Source organism: Apis mellifera, linkage group LG13 (genome assembly GCF_003254395.2).
Source record: "Apis mellifera strain DH4 linkage group LG13, Amel_HAv3.1, whole genome shotgun sequence".
NCBI classification, from domain to species: Eukaryota; Metazoa; Arthropoda; class Insecta; order Hymenoptera; family Apidae; genus Apis; species Apis mellifera.
In genome coordinates, this window is record NC_037650.1 from 2,784,283 (window position 1) to 2,798,790 (window position 14,508).

At 37.6% G+C, this 14,508-nt stretch overlaps 2 protein-coding genes across 4 annotated transcripts; both read left to right on the forward strand.

Moving 5' to 3' along the window:
* The first annotated feature begins 128 nt into the window (after positions 1 to 128).
* LOC551502 (atrial natriuretic peptide-converting enzyme) lies at positions 129 to 13,156 on the forward strand. Of its 3 annotated transcripts, none has more exons than XM_006557830.3 (14): positions 129 to 587; positions 1,866 to 2,023; positions 2,084 to 2,254; positions 6,248 to 6,431; positions 8,957 to 9,170; positions 9,450 to 9,821; positions 9,922 to 10,154; positions 10,237 to 10,443; positions 10,542 to 10,755; positions 10,838 to 10,983; positions 11,061 to 11,232; positions 11,314 to 11,561; positions 11,972 to 12,090; positions 12,176 to 13,156. In XM_006557830.3, exons 3-14 carry the CDS (start codon positions 2,153 to 2,155, stop codon positions 12,350 to 12,352), a joined length of 2,388 nt encoding a protein of 795 aa, XP_006557893.1. In that variant the 5' UTR covers positions 129 to 587; positions 1,866 to 2,023; positions 2,084 to 2,152; the 3' UTR covers positions 12,353 to 13,156. The 3 variants fall into 3 exon arrangements, with proteins under 3 accessions (XP_006557893.1, XP_006557894.1, XP_026300485.1); XM_006557831.3 differs by having other exon boundaries at positions 1,866 to 2,002; XM_026444700.1 differs by having other exon boundaries at positions 1,866 to 2,254.
* On the forward strand, positions 12,904 to 14,414 carry LOC551533 (pyridoxine/pyridoxamine 5'-phosphate oxidase). The gene is made up of 6 exons (XM_006557829.3): positions 12,904 to 13,039; positions 13,424 to 13,572; positions 13,646 to 13,745; positions 13,810 to 13,884; positions 13,946 to 14,148; positions 14,211 to 14,414. The coding sequence occupies exons 1-6, from the start codon at positions 12,935 to 12,937 to the stop codon at positions 14,338 to 14,340; spliced, it is 762 nt and encodes a 253-aa protein (XP_006557892.1). The 5' UTR covers positions 12,904 to 12,934; the 3' UTR covers positions 14,341 to 14,414.
* The last annotated feature ends 94 nt before the right edge of the window (positions 14,415 to 14,508 follow it).

Here is a 14,508-nt window from a genome sequence, read left to right on the forward strand (position 1 = left end):
CCAACGAACGAAGAAAGTTTCGTGTAGAATTCGTAAACAATTGATCGAAGAGCGGGCAAACGGTATAACACGGCTGCGAAGCGTCGTTATGTGTCGGAGAAGGGCGCGTACACGTTTCCCCCCCGGGTCATTAATCGGCGGTAGACCGAGCGGCGCACATTCGTGCGTGTACCTCGCTGCTCGAAGGTTCGGCTGTCGGTTGTGCTTAACGGTTATTTCTTTCTGTGACACGAAGAAAGAGGATCGCCTTGACGGTTGCTTCGTAGAGTGTGAAAGGCCGACTCAACGTTCCCGGTAGTTGGAAGAGGGAAACGTTTCCGGCACGGTCCACGCAGCTGTCGTCCGATACATTCGTGCGGTGGGACGATATGATATTACGATGAATTTTACGTGTTAACATCGTCTCGCGCGTACCTACGTTTCTCTCGAAAAAAGGGAAGAAGAAAGAAATGGATTGGATCGTTGTGGCGTAAGAGCGGGATGGATGTATCGTGTAGTGATGTAAAATTGGTACACGAATATTGAACGATACCCGACCCCGATATCTCTGTCCGTAGATCTTTTTATGCGAACGGAGATAAACGAAAGTAAGTTTAACGCACGTAATATTTTTTTTTCTATATATATATATATATTTTTCATTTTCAGCGTTCCTTTTTTTTTTATTTACGAATCGTAAGATATTTCTTTTTGCATGTTCTTTATATTATTCAACGTATGCTAACGAAAGTATTTTTCTCGCAATTATTGTCGAATAATCGTAATCGTGCGATCGAAGCAACGCGCGCTTGTGCATAATCGAAATCGATACTGCTTAGGACAGGTTCAATTTCCATCCACCCTTGAAATTCAATAGTCTTGTGTTAAAAAAAAGTGCAACACGTACAACGCGTGTCGTAACGTAGAATTAAGTTCATTGACAAGCCCTTGGCGGATAAGAGAGGCGTTAAAGTTATTCGTAGTTTGATTCAACTAGTTACCCTTGGAGGAGTAGTAGTAAGTCTCGAGCGGTTTCGGTTGCAGTCAAATTCCTTGAGAACAGGTTAAAGGCTAAAAATATTCTTTGGATACCTTTCTATTTTTTTTTTTTTTTTTTTTTTTCTCTCCTTTCACATTCTCGACAAACAAACGGAGAATAGTTTATTCGTGCCTCGAATTCCGATTCCACGAAGAGGATTTGTCGTCGAAAACAAAAAGTTTCGTTGGAAAAATTTTTCGATTTTCCAACGAAAGTCGTAATAGCGGCGTCGCGGCGCGCCGCGTCGTGTCGCGGAGAACCGGTAATGACGTGAAAGTGCATCCAGAAGCGAAGGAACGATCTAGCAAACGGCGGGTCCCCGTTCCCTTGGCAGTTTCGTTTCGTTCGAGACAGCCTCCTTAACTCGTACAACTCAAGTCCGTTTCAGTGAAAGAAAAAAAAAAAAAAGAAAAAAGAATCGTCGCAATCTCGGTGATCGAACTTTTTTTTCCATATCGATCGAAATTTAATTAATTATTTTTTTCTCTTTTGAAAAACGCTTCTGAGATATCTTTATTCGTATATTAAAAAAAAATTTAGTGAAAAAGGATCTTTCGAATAAAAGATTGTAAAAGAAAGAAGCTATGTAGAAGAGCGTCTATGGTATAACGTACATATATATATACTTATCGCGGTAAATGCAGTGTCAAGTGCTGTATGCGAATAAGGTTTCGAAATATCTAGTTACCCGGTGTCACGTATTACGCGATTTTTCTCGATCGGGATTCGTATCGTGCGATTCGATTAATAACGTGACAATATGTTGCGTGACGCGCGCGCGTGTGCGCGCGTGTGCATGTTGCCGCGCGTGTCATCCGCGTAATGTAATTGTTGATTTTTTGCATAGGTGTCGAGAAGCGAAGGATACTGAAGATTGGGCGAAGAAGAGGAGGAGGAGGAGGAGGAGAGGGAGAAGGAGAAGAAAGAGCGGAGAGAAGAAAGTGGACGGAGTTGATCGAGAGGGTTATTTCGCTTCTTAAGAGAGCAAGTACACTACGTAGAAAGATATTTAGTGCGAATGGAAACGGTGAATAGAAACTGAAAATCGTGAAAATCGATATATAGAGAACGGAGTTGAACGAGACGAAAAATTGAATTTCACGATGATGTTGGCGCGGCTGCACGCCGCGGCTAATGTACCGAGGAAACGTTGATGGAGGAGAAAAGGATCGTTTTAACGGGTCGAAGATGACTGTCGCGATGGAGCACAAGCGTAAGAGCTCGTGGGACTCGAAGGTGAGACGTATGTGGCGCACTTTCCCCCCTGTATAGTAGTGGTAGTAATAGCAAGTGTCAGCTTTCCTCTCGTTACTCGGAATCGTCTCGCGGTTAATTAACGGCCGCTGTGAAATCGGGCGCGAAAGAAAATGTAGGGAAAAAGAATGCGATGAGAGATTGAACGACGAACGATCAACGACACGTTTTGTCTCGCCACGAAAGTGTGACGATGATCCTTCCTTCTCTCGGGGAAGGCAACTTTCGGCATAGCATTAACACGTTTTTCTCTCCGCAGAGGAGGAAGAGAGGAGGGAGGGGGAAGGGACGCGGCTGCGAAAGAAAATACGGGCGCTGTGCCAATTATTTTTTGCGGTCGCGTCGCGCCGCGCCGTTGGTCATTAAATGAATTATACTCGGGCCTATGCGGCGAGCCAATACAAGTTGCGCAAACTTGACTCGGACGAACGACAAACTTTAGAACGCGAGACGAACGATTAGGATCCGTGAACGGTGGATTCCTTTACCTTACCCGCGAAAATAAATACGAATGCCTGCCTCGAAGCGAGAGGACTAGGTCGGACGGAACAAAGAACGATGCGTTGGCAGGGTTGGGTTACCCTGGGTTGGGCCCTCCTCTCCTCCCGATGCACCGTTACTCCGTTTACCGACCGTTGCCCAATCCGGCATTCCGTTCAAATTATAACGCGAGCCGGCGTTTGTCATTATTCACGGGGAGGAGGGGCGCGCGGATTATATCGCGCCACGATCTTTCGGGTGGCGCGGTGGGAATCAATTTTCGAGGGATATCGCGCGTGTGAGAGAGAGAGAGAGTGAATGAACGTACGGGGAAGAAGAAAGAGAGAACGATTCGCGTTTCGAAGAGATAACGGTCGATAAAGCGATAACGCGATTGCTCTGCGTTTATCCTATTGCCCAGCCATCAGACTAGGTGCACGCACGTGCTCCTTATATATATATATATATATATATACACGTATATATAGTAGTACAGTGTAGACCGCTAACCGATTGTAATTTAAAGCAAGCAGAACTCGTTCCTAGATTCTTGCTCTTTTGGAAAGGTACTCAGACGTTTGGAATAACGGTAATAACGGTCAAGAAAGTCACGAGGAACCGGGCGAGCCAATGAAACTTGGTTGATTCTTTCCTTGGGTCGATGACACCGTTTCTTTCTTCGCGACAGACGGACATCTCTATTCTTATCTCTTCGAAATCGACGAAATTCGAACAACCAATTCGTTCCGTTCCAAACGAAATGAATGAACGTGAACGCGGAGGAGAGTGAAGGGGGAGGGGGGAGGGGCGACACGATGGAAACATGGAGGAGATCAAGATCGATTTTTTGCCGTCGTCCGTTCTGCCACGATCGGATTCTATCTATCGTCGATTCGACTCTGTTCTTGCGGAACCAGAACGGACGAAACTTTCACGAAAGTTTTGATCGCCGATGGAAAGCGCTTTTCTAACGTGCACTGTCAGCTCTTCATTTTTCTCGATGGCCTTAAAGCACATCGACCGTGTCCATTAAGCGGAAGCGTTCTCTTATAGATTCAACTAGTTTAGGAGCGCATCTTAATCTGTTCGGCCGATCTCTCTCTCTCTCTCTCTCTCTCGACACTGAATTCTACTTTCCAATTATACTTTCTGAAAGGCAATTTCAAATTTCGATCGATCGATCGATCGAAATCCTTGTTTTAAACGGGTCGCGAAATTATCGAGATACCGTGCATTCCCTCCCTCCCTCTCTCTTTTTTTTTTCGCGTTGGATCATAGGATCCGCCTTTCATCGGCGACTCGCCCGTTCCTCCAGCAAGAAAAGATCGAGTCTCTTGACCTTTCAGCCGCGTTGCATCGTTGCATCGAGGAAAGAAATACTTTTACCGCGCGCTAAACGCCGCCCGTTAAAGAATTTTCGTTCCCGAATAACTCTGTAATAATTCGCGATCGCGCTCGATTTAAAATAAAAAAGAGCTGAAATATGGTGAAAAGGAGCGTTTCCAAACGCGAGAGAATCAAAGATTCCCATTATCGTGCTCAGGTTTCGTGAACAGTACAAAGGTTTCGTGCTCAAACTTTCATTCGGCTTTCGTAATATCTCTATTGTTCGTCAAAGACACCCCTTGTCTCGATTAATTACGCAACGTTACGCGAATAAAATCCCGATTTGTCTTTAGTTTCGAGCACGCTTTTATGCCTGATTTATTCGCTTTTATCGCCCGTTCCAACTCGTCTGTCTGACTCGCAATTTCTTCTCTAAAAAGGAACGATGATGCAACGGAAATGACGAAAGACGAAAAATTTACTTTTCCCCGGGAAGAAAGTGCGTTCGATTTTTTAGCGAATTCACGCGAGGATAAAAACAAAAGGAGAGAGAAAAAAAAAAGAGAGAAAAACTCTCGCAAGAATTATTTTTTTCCCCGAGTAATCTTTTCATCGAGAGTGAAAATACATATACGTAAACTTTCACTCGCGAAAAATAATTTTCCTTCTTATTTTTTATTAACCACGTTCAAACTCTTATATCGATGTTGAAACTTGAAAATATCAAGAATCATTTTCACGACAATTAACAACTTTCGAGAACAACTCAAGTAAGTCTAAATGAATATTCCAATCGCGTCGAAGAAAGTGGAAAAAACTAAACGAAAATTCTTCAATTCTCTAACGAGAAACAATTCATTTATTTTCGATTAAAAAGGACGCTGTCTATCTATCGACTTTAGCGAAAGATAAATAGGAATTTTCATGTACGCGCATGAACATTCATGCGAACGAGAGAAGCGTCGAAAGTCGGGAAAAGGTAGCGATCCATCTTTGGTACGGAGCGTGTGCCGAACGTAACATTTGAACGAGGGCGTAGGCCCCTTTGTGCATTCGCGCGGACACACGCGCGCGAGCATCGCGGCTGTGTTGGTGACGAATGTGCACGCGCATCGGTGCCAGCACGATTACACGGCCGCTTACACACTTAGCGCGCGCGTCACAGAAGATAAGCTCATTGCTCCCGACGTTGGATGTTTAACGTTGTGTTCGTGCACACGCATGCGCGCCGAACACCAGCGCCGGTGTCGTAGCGCTGTATCGTGTATCCGTGGCACTCCGTGTTAAATGCACGCGCAAAATCGCACGCAACTTGAACGTGTTTGAACGCACGCCTCGAACCTGTTGTTACATAACATTTCGAGAATTACTTCGTAATTTTAATCGCGGAACATTTACAACCGTTCTTTAACGTATTATGTTTTTTTTTTTTTTTTTTTCATTTATTTATTTATAGGAGGTGTCGTCCGGTTGTAAGACATGCAAATTTATTGAGAAACCTTATTTGCCGTAATGACGAAGTGTGAAAATCCTTTCGAACGATACGTAATCTGGTGTAAATTTTATCTCTTTCTACGAGTTTTCTCCAATCTCTGTCTCTCTCTCTCTCGTTTTGGAGGATATAAAGATATGTAGGATAAAAAAAACTTATAATCGAGCCATTTCATTTATAAATTTATGTCGAAGAGAATTTGAAAGAAAAATTTTTTCAAGACTAAATAATTTTCATCGATTTTTTTTTTAATGTGTTCAAAATTCTTCCTCCAAAATTTATAATTCTTATTAATACTGTGATTATAAGTTTGATTCGAACACCCTATATATTATATAAGTAAATTAGAAAATAAGAAGAAAAGAACCGATTGTGTGTTTCATTTGGATTGCAAGACGGAAATAGAGAAATTGTTAATGCGAGTCGTGGTTCGCCGAGAAATCTCTCAGCAATGCCTGCTCCGTCGTCGTGTCTAGACAAATCTAGGGGCAAAAGAAAGGAGGGAAAGATTCCCAACGTTTCTCCGAACCGGAGAAACGATGCCAAACGATACATACCTGATACTTTTCTCTCTCTTAATTTTCTCTTCCATTCATTCGAAATAATTTTTACGTACACAACCGATTATTAATCTTTTCTTTTCTTTTTTTTTTTTTTTTCTCCCGTTTCCTTTTCAGATATCGGTAAGCACGGTAAGCACGAGAAGATTCAGCCGTGCAGGTACACCGAGTTCGATCCTGTCGTCGGACAGTGACATTCGATTTACGAGAAAACTCGGTGGACAGTATCGTTGCGGATGCTGCGTGTTAGCCGCGTTCCTACTCTTCCTTCTCTTCTCTGGAGTCTCCATATATCTCGGATGTAAGTACAACAAGTTGAACTTTCAGGCTGGCTGGTAATAAACGCGAAGTAGAAATTTCGAACGTTCAATAATTTCTATTCGATGTTTGCCCAACCAAGGAAGTTTTAAACGCATTTAGAAATTTCGCTCTTGCGCTTTCTCCGCCAACTTCGAGCGACGAAGTCGATTCGAGCGAAACTGCAAATGTAAAGTTACTCCACCGTCGGTTAACCGATTGTTCGTTAGATACGAGATGTATTTTTTACAAAATGGATGAGCCGTTCACGGTGCCTGAACATTTTGTGAAGCGTGAAGTGTGATCGTCTCGTTCGTAAGAATGTATGTGCTTTCCGCCTTGTGAATGTGCACTTCACCTTGAGATTGCATTCGTTTGTACGATAAACGGGTTAACGATGAAATAGCGGAAAAGAAGTATCTAATTAATGCAATCGCCGTTGATAAACAGGTAACGGTGAATGGAAGAGAAAGGATGTAAAATAAGTGGAACTTCGCGATACTCGGTGAAGACGAATTCCAAGAGATTTTTAAGGATATTTTAGAAATTATAGAATGTAAATGATAAAAATAGACAAGATCGAATAGACGTGGAATAACTGTTCAGTTGATTATGATGTTGAAAGAACATCTCGATCTATCGTAATGATCTTATCGAGTTTGGTAAGCTAAGAGAAAAAAGAAGAAGTGGATGATGCGGCCAGAGCCCATTGAGGTCTTTCAGCGTGCAAACATAACGGTACGACCGAGTTACCGAGAAAATACGTTTACGTACTCCGTAAGGATGTTTTATCCGCAGACGATTTAAGCGCGAAAAATTACGTGGATTCTTAGACGAGAATCGATTTGCCTGGGAAGAAAGCGAATACAGCCGTGACGAAGCGCATATAACAGCGTATGGAGCCCGATCTACGATTCATGCTGCGCGACTAAAAGAGAGGCAAAGGTCGAAGAAGATCCACGATCGTGTTGCGAGTCCAGCAAACAGGCCTTGAAAGTAGCAGAGTTAACGGTCTGACCGAGTTATCGAGCCGTCCTACCTGTCACCCCTCCAACATTCGACCTCAAAGGGGGGATCCGTGTCCTTGAATCATTTCGATGCTTCATCACACTAACCGAATTCCCATTTCGAAAGTATTTCGCGTTCAAAGATTATCGAATCTTTCGTTACGTCGAATTTAATCCCATTGTACATATTGTGATATTTCGTTATACGTATAAAACAATATGAAGATTCAGAAATGAAAAGAAATATTCGGACAGTGATGAGAACCAACCGAATTCCCATTTCGAAAATATTTCGCGTTCAAAGATTATCGAATCTTTCGTTACGTCGAATTTAATCCCATTGTACATATTGTGATATTCCGTTATACGTATAAAACAATATGGAGATTCAGAAATGAAAAGAAATATTCGGACAGTGATGAGAACCAACCTTTATTTTGAAGCTTTGTTCTAATGTTTAATTTTGCTCAGGATATATATATATATATATATATATATATATATACACATATGTATGCTTAGATAAAGATATATATATATATATACACACATACACATACACACTTAGATAAAGATCGAGAGTGAAGGAACTTTTTTTGAAGTTTTTTCATCCTTTTTCTTCTGAGCTGCGCGGACCATGGAGAATGTCCTTTTTATTACACTATACATCCAATTGACCGCTCGGTAGTAAAAACGCACGAGCCAATGAGGATTGTACTTTAACCTCTTCGGTTTATGCTTGTCAATTTTACATTTCATTTCATATTTCTTGTCCAGTTTCGTTCCTTGTAAGAGAAAAATTCTATATTTGAAAGTTACTTCTAAAGTGTAATGAAAATATCTGTTGTTTGCCCGATCCATAATCCGCAGAAGATCGTTCACTGTCCGCAAGAAATTGTATCGCGAACTGAAAAAAATAATCTTTGCGGCGTAAAAATAATCGACCAAAGGAACGGTGAAAGGTGAGCCTCGAGCCGTCTCGCTGTACGTGCCCGGTTGCCCTCAATTCCTTAGTTTGTATTTTCATTTATTGATTCGTTGAATGTTAACTACTTGAAAAATTGATAATAGTTTTTTTGATATAAAACAATGGGTAGTACTGTACCTAGCATTCGAACAAACAAAGCATTTTGTCTTAAGATGGATATTTAGAAAGTATCATTGAACATAAACAGTATCTCCCTGATAGTTGCTAAAATGGAAATCGGTCGATTAACCTAAAGTGAAACCTGTTCATTCGTTCTATACCGTGTCGTGAGTTATTTGCCAATTACGATAAAAAGAATCGATCTGACTCTTATTGACATTGTAAATAGTAATAGATTTTATAATATCAGGTAAAAGTATCGATTCTTTTCGTTTATTTTCAACAATTAGATATCGAATATATATCGAATATATATCGTAATATCGAATATCGAATAGATATCGTCTTGTATCGAACGGATAATCGTTGTTATTAAACTAATTGTTTAGAATGTCATTTTTAATTGTTTGATTTTTAATAATTTTGTTTTTCTAGACACGTTTTTAACGTCGGATCCTCCAGGTGATCAAATCTTCTTGGCAACATTCCGAGTGATCGAAGGCGATTCTTTCGTATCAGAATTAACAGATTCCTCTTCCGAAGCCTTTCGAATACGATCGCGAGAGTATCGTGATCGACTGAATCTAATATTTCGTCGTAGCTGGGTGAGAATTTCATTTCTTGCCGTGGAAATATTAGCACTTGATGGGTAAATATTTATTATTTAATAAAACCACCAATTTAATATGTTCAAATCTATAGATATATATATATACAATTTTACTTCGGAATCATATTCATTGTTTTAGTTTAAAAAGAATTGTATATAACATGTGCAATTTGAAGATTCTATAAATTATATAATTTACTATGAATAGTGTGTATACGCATAAAATTCATAATAATCAATTCACGAATAAATGATATTCTCTTGATTTCGAAAAATTGAAATTATTTTTTTAATTAACTGTTTATTGCACACATACAGATCCGAAGGTGGAAATTTGGTGGTCCATTTCGAGATTCGGTTTGATCCACGATATCAGACTATTACCACCGCCGATATCGTTGAAATTCTTACACAAGAAATAAATCCTGAAACCTCGAAATATTTAACAAACTTGACGATCGAGTTACCAAGTCTAGAAGTTCAAGAGAGCTTGAAAGCTCTCAACGCTCAAGTCGGTTTACAAACGACCATTGCAACACCTCCTCCAACGACTACACCACCACCTCCTAGAAGATGCACCAGTTTAAATTTGTCTTACTGCAAGCATCTACCGTACAACGTTACATCTTATCCAAATATATTGGGTCATCGTTCGTTGGCTGACGTGCAAGAGGATGTGATCGCTTTCAGGTTATATATATGTTCTCGAAACAAATTTTATCATATGCATGATCATTATTAATTCATACGATCTCGCTTCTACATTATTACAGAAACTTTTTCATTATAGAGAATTAGTCGATGCGGAATGTTATCGTTTGGCATACGACTTTGTATGCCAAATTTTACAACCGACATGTATATCCAGTCAACCGGAAGATTTGCTGCAATTACCTTGCAGAAGCTTCTGTAGAGAATTCTGGAACGGATGTGGCAATCGACTTCCAGATAAATTCAAACCGTTATTGGATTGTTCGAATTTCCCGGAATATGTGGATCAAGGTGGTTGTAGAGCAAAACCAGGTGAACATAACCTTTTATTTTTCAAACAATGAAAGATAATGGAATGAATTTCTGTAATTAATGAGCGTTATTTTATATGTAGGATGTGTACAAGCGCTTCAAGCAAAAGCATTATCACCGAGAATTTGCGACGGTGTAATTGATTGTCCTGATCTTTCGGATGAGAAAAATTGTGCTTACTGTCGAGATGGTTATATGCACTGTGGTATAGGTAGAACTTGTATTCCACGTGGCAAAAGATGCGATGGAAAAATGGATTGTGCCAATGGAAGTGATGAAAAAGATTGTCGTATGTATCTTTCAGATTTATTTATTTATTTTTCACTCTAGTTATTTTTTTCTTATCGTAATAGAATTTCATCTCTATATTCTCTATATTCTCCTCAGTTTCCTTAGCACCAAGTATTCGATCCCTTAAATCGCAATTTTCGGATACACCGTTCACTGCAAAATATAACAATGAAGGGTTTGTAGTATTTAACGAGAAAGGTACTATTGGTAAACTTTGTACCGCGAATCTGAATGCAACGTTACCAGGAACAGAAATGGAAAACGTTCTTCAAACTGTTGCCAATTCTTTATGCAGTATATTGACTTATACGTAATTATATATCATACATCTTTGATTTTTGCAACAAAGCATGTGAAATATTTATTTTAAAAACAATCATTTTTCTTTATAGAGGAATGAAATCCGTAGAAGTTCGAATCGATGATGAGGAGAATATTCAATATGTGCATATGCAGGATCCATTAGCAACAGAGATCACATTCGTTAGAGCGCCCTGTCCGAGCAAAGAAGTTATGTACATTCGATGTTCTGAACTTGGTACGAGATTCGCCTTAAAAGTTATCCATTTTTTCTTATTTTATATGAATCTCCAAAGTTAACTGACTTGTGTTTAGACTGCGGTGTACAATCTCTCCATGCAAAAAGTGATAATCGAGGTCTTAATAAAATGGCCGAGCCAGGAGATTGGCCCTGGCACGTAGCTCTCTTCAAAGAAGAGGTACACGTATGTGACGCCACGCTTGTGGCGGAAAATTGGTTGATTACGACAGCATCTTGTTTTCAAGGGTATATTTTATTATTTTTAGATTATTTCCAATATAAAAGTAATGTGTATGCAGCATTTCTTTCTGTATAACATAATCACAGACAGCCAAAGGCAGAATGGTCAGCGAGAATGGGAAGTGTACGACTCTCGAGTATATCGCCATGGCAACAAGAGCGTAGAATCATAGGTATGATTAAATCACCGGTAGAAGGAAGCACAACCGTTTTATTAAAACTTGATCGACCTGTGACCACATTTTCGGATTTTGTAAGACCGGTATGTCTACCTTCGAATCAAGATCCACCAATGAATTCGACTCATTGTAATACTCTTGGATGGGCTAGAAATCGTGAGTATTAAGTTTAATTACATATGATGTAATCTTAGTCTAAGTGTATCTAAGATTATGTTATATTATTGCTTCGATACACATTACATAAAAATATATGTAACTATATACTATATATTATGTATAAATATATGTAACACGCGTGTATTTTTTTATTTGTCACATCAAGAAAATGCTGAAGCGAAACGAGTTATACAATATCCACGTTGCGGTTATTGTGACCTCATAAAATAATCTTACTGATATCAATATAATGAAGCAATTTATTATTATTTATAATCATTAATATTAATAAATACTTTACAGTATTATTGATATATTATGAAAAAGAAATCTGTACGATTAATGAAAGGTATGAGAGTTCAGTTAATGATTCATTGTCTTTTAAAAGAATGATTTTCTTTAACTAGGAGACTTGCTGCAGAGAGTACAGCTTAGACACAGTGCGATGGAACGATGCGAAAATATTAGTATCGCATCGGTAAATAGTATTTGCACAGAATCGGCATATTTTACTGATGATTGTAATGTAAGTGACTTATGATTACGATACGGTACAAAAAGTCGTAAAGAAATATCTAAGATCATAAAATTATTATTTAAAATATTTACAGGAGGAAGAATTTGCTGGAAGTCCTATGTTATGTCTTCAACCAGACAGTCATAAATGGGCACTAACAGGTGTCGGTAGTTGGCGAATAGCGTGTTCAAAGACCGGTACTGAAAGGCCACGATTGTACGATAAAATTTCCTCGAATATCGCTTGGATAAAATCCACGATTTTTATCTAAAAATATTATTTAAATAAATCAATATGGACTGACAGGGACTGAAATTGCAATACATATACATATACAATATAGAATCATTTTTCGCTTCATCCAATTTTTCTATTGTATCTAATAGACTGTAAAATATACATATATTGTAAATTTATAATTGCGTGTCATCTTATCGTGGCATATATATTTTTCGTGTCGATTCGGTTTGAATCGATTGTATAGTTTTATCAGTTTGTTGTTATCATTGTTCGTATCGATATCTATGTATATGTTATCGCGTTGTAAAGAAAACAAAAATTGTTTTATTAAAGTATAGTCGAAAAAAACAATATGCAAAATTATTTTTTAAAGATAAATTTGTTGTTGCACTATGTACATGTCGTAATATGTATATTTTTTTCTATTATTATTATTATTATTATTATTATTATAAATAAATGTTTGTAAAATGTTTTGTAAAATTTATCATAGATAGATGGTGAAACATGATTGGTAAGATTGTATAATTAATGATCGTTACTGTGCGAAAAAAGTTGTGCGCAGTGTCAAGATATAAATGGTGGGAGGTTTCAACCAGGGTTACTTAATATAATGCTCTTCATGTGGAGGCAGAGCCTTAGTTCTGCAAATGCGTTGTCAGTTTTTGCGACGGTGTATAGAATCGAATCCAATTTACTCAGTGTGACCAAAAATATGGTAAGAAAATCCCTATTAATAAAATCTTTGATTTATTTATAATTGTAAAAAATATTACGTAACTGTAACATAGATTTTAAGAGATATCGCGTTTCAAATAAATATAAATATAAATGATGCAACTTAATACTTTTATTTTTGACAAAAATATACATAATGAAACGTATATTAAACATATATTAATTATAAATTAAAAAATTAAGCGTAATACATGCAGATTAAGTGTATTTATTATCAAAGATTTTATATATAATTGACAACGATTGGTATTAAATTGGAGATACAAATCATATATTTCATTATCTTGATTTTAAATTAAACCAATCAATCACCAAATTTTTTATCCAAAAAAATGTATTTTTTTTATCAAAATATTTTCTCAAGGAGTCGAAAAGTCAAAGGAATATTTCGGATTTAGCAAAAATCGAGGAGGTTGTTGATCATCCAATCGAGTTGTTTAGGATTTGGCAGGATGAAGCACGAAAATACAATTCGAAAGCGCTAGACATCTGTTGCTTGGCTACAACTTCAAAGTTGGTATTGACTATCGATTGTTGCCTTGAATACCTATTATGTACATTTTTTTAACGAAAGACTTTGTTGCAGAGATTGTAAAGTATCTGCAAGGAACGTTGTTCTTCGAGAATTTGATAATGATGGTTTTGTAATTGTAACGGATAATAGGAGTAAAAAGATTGATAATTTAGTAAGTTTATAGGAAATTTTGATATTCGACTTTTTTATTTATTAATCATTTCTGACAATTATAGGAAAATATTCCATATGCTGCAATGTGTTACTTTTGGTCTTATGTAAATGAGCAGAACCAAAAGATCCACAAACAGGTGCATAATAAAATCAAATAATCGTATATTTAATAAATACATAATGTCATAATGTTTATAGATAAGAATAGAAGGCATTATGAAAAAATTGGAGAAGGAAAATTTCAAGCATTTATATGACAGAGAGCCATTGTTTTGCAAAATTCGTTCTCATATATGCAAACAAGGACATAACGTTGATTGGGATGAATTAAAACAGCGACATGACAAAATATTTGATTCAGTTCGTAAAGGAGAAAATGATTTACCGATGCCGGATCATTTGTAAGTTTATCCACAAACATTTAATCTGATAATGAATATTCCATATTTAAATGTTGTTTCAGCGTTGGATACAAACTTTTTCCGACAATGATGGAATTTTATTTTGCAAGAGATTATTTTATAGCTGATCGTATACTATATCATGAAGATACATCGAATAATTCTTGGAAGAAACAACGTATAGCGGCATAATATCATACATTAAATAAACGATTATTGCGATTTATTATTCCATAATAAATTTTCATAATAATATTTAAAGAAAATTTAAAGAAAAAATTATTTTTAAAATCTAATTCTTTCTACAACCTACTCCTTTTTTATTGATTTCCATCATTAACATATGAGAAAATCCATGAT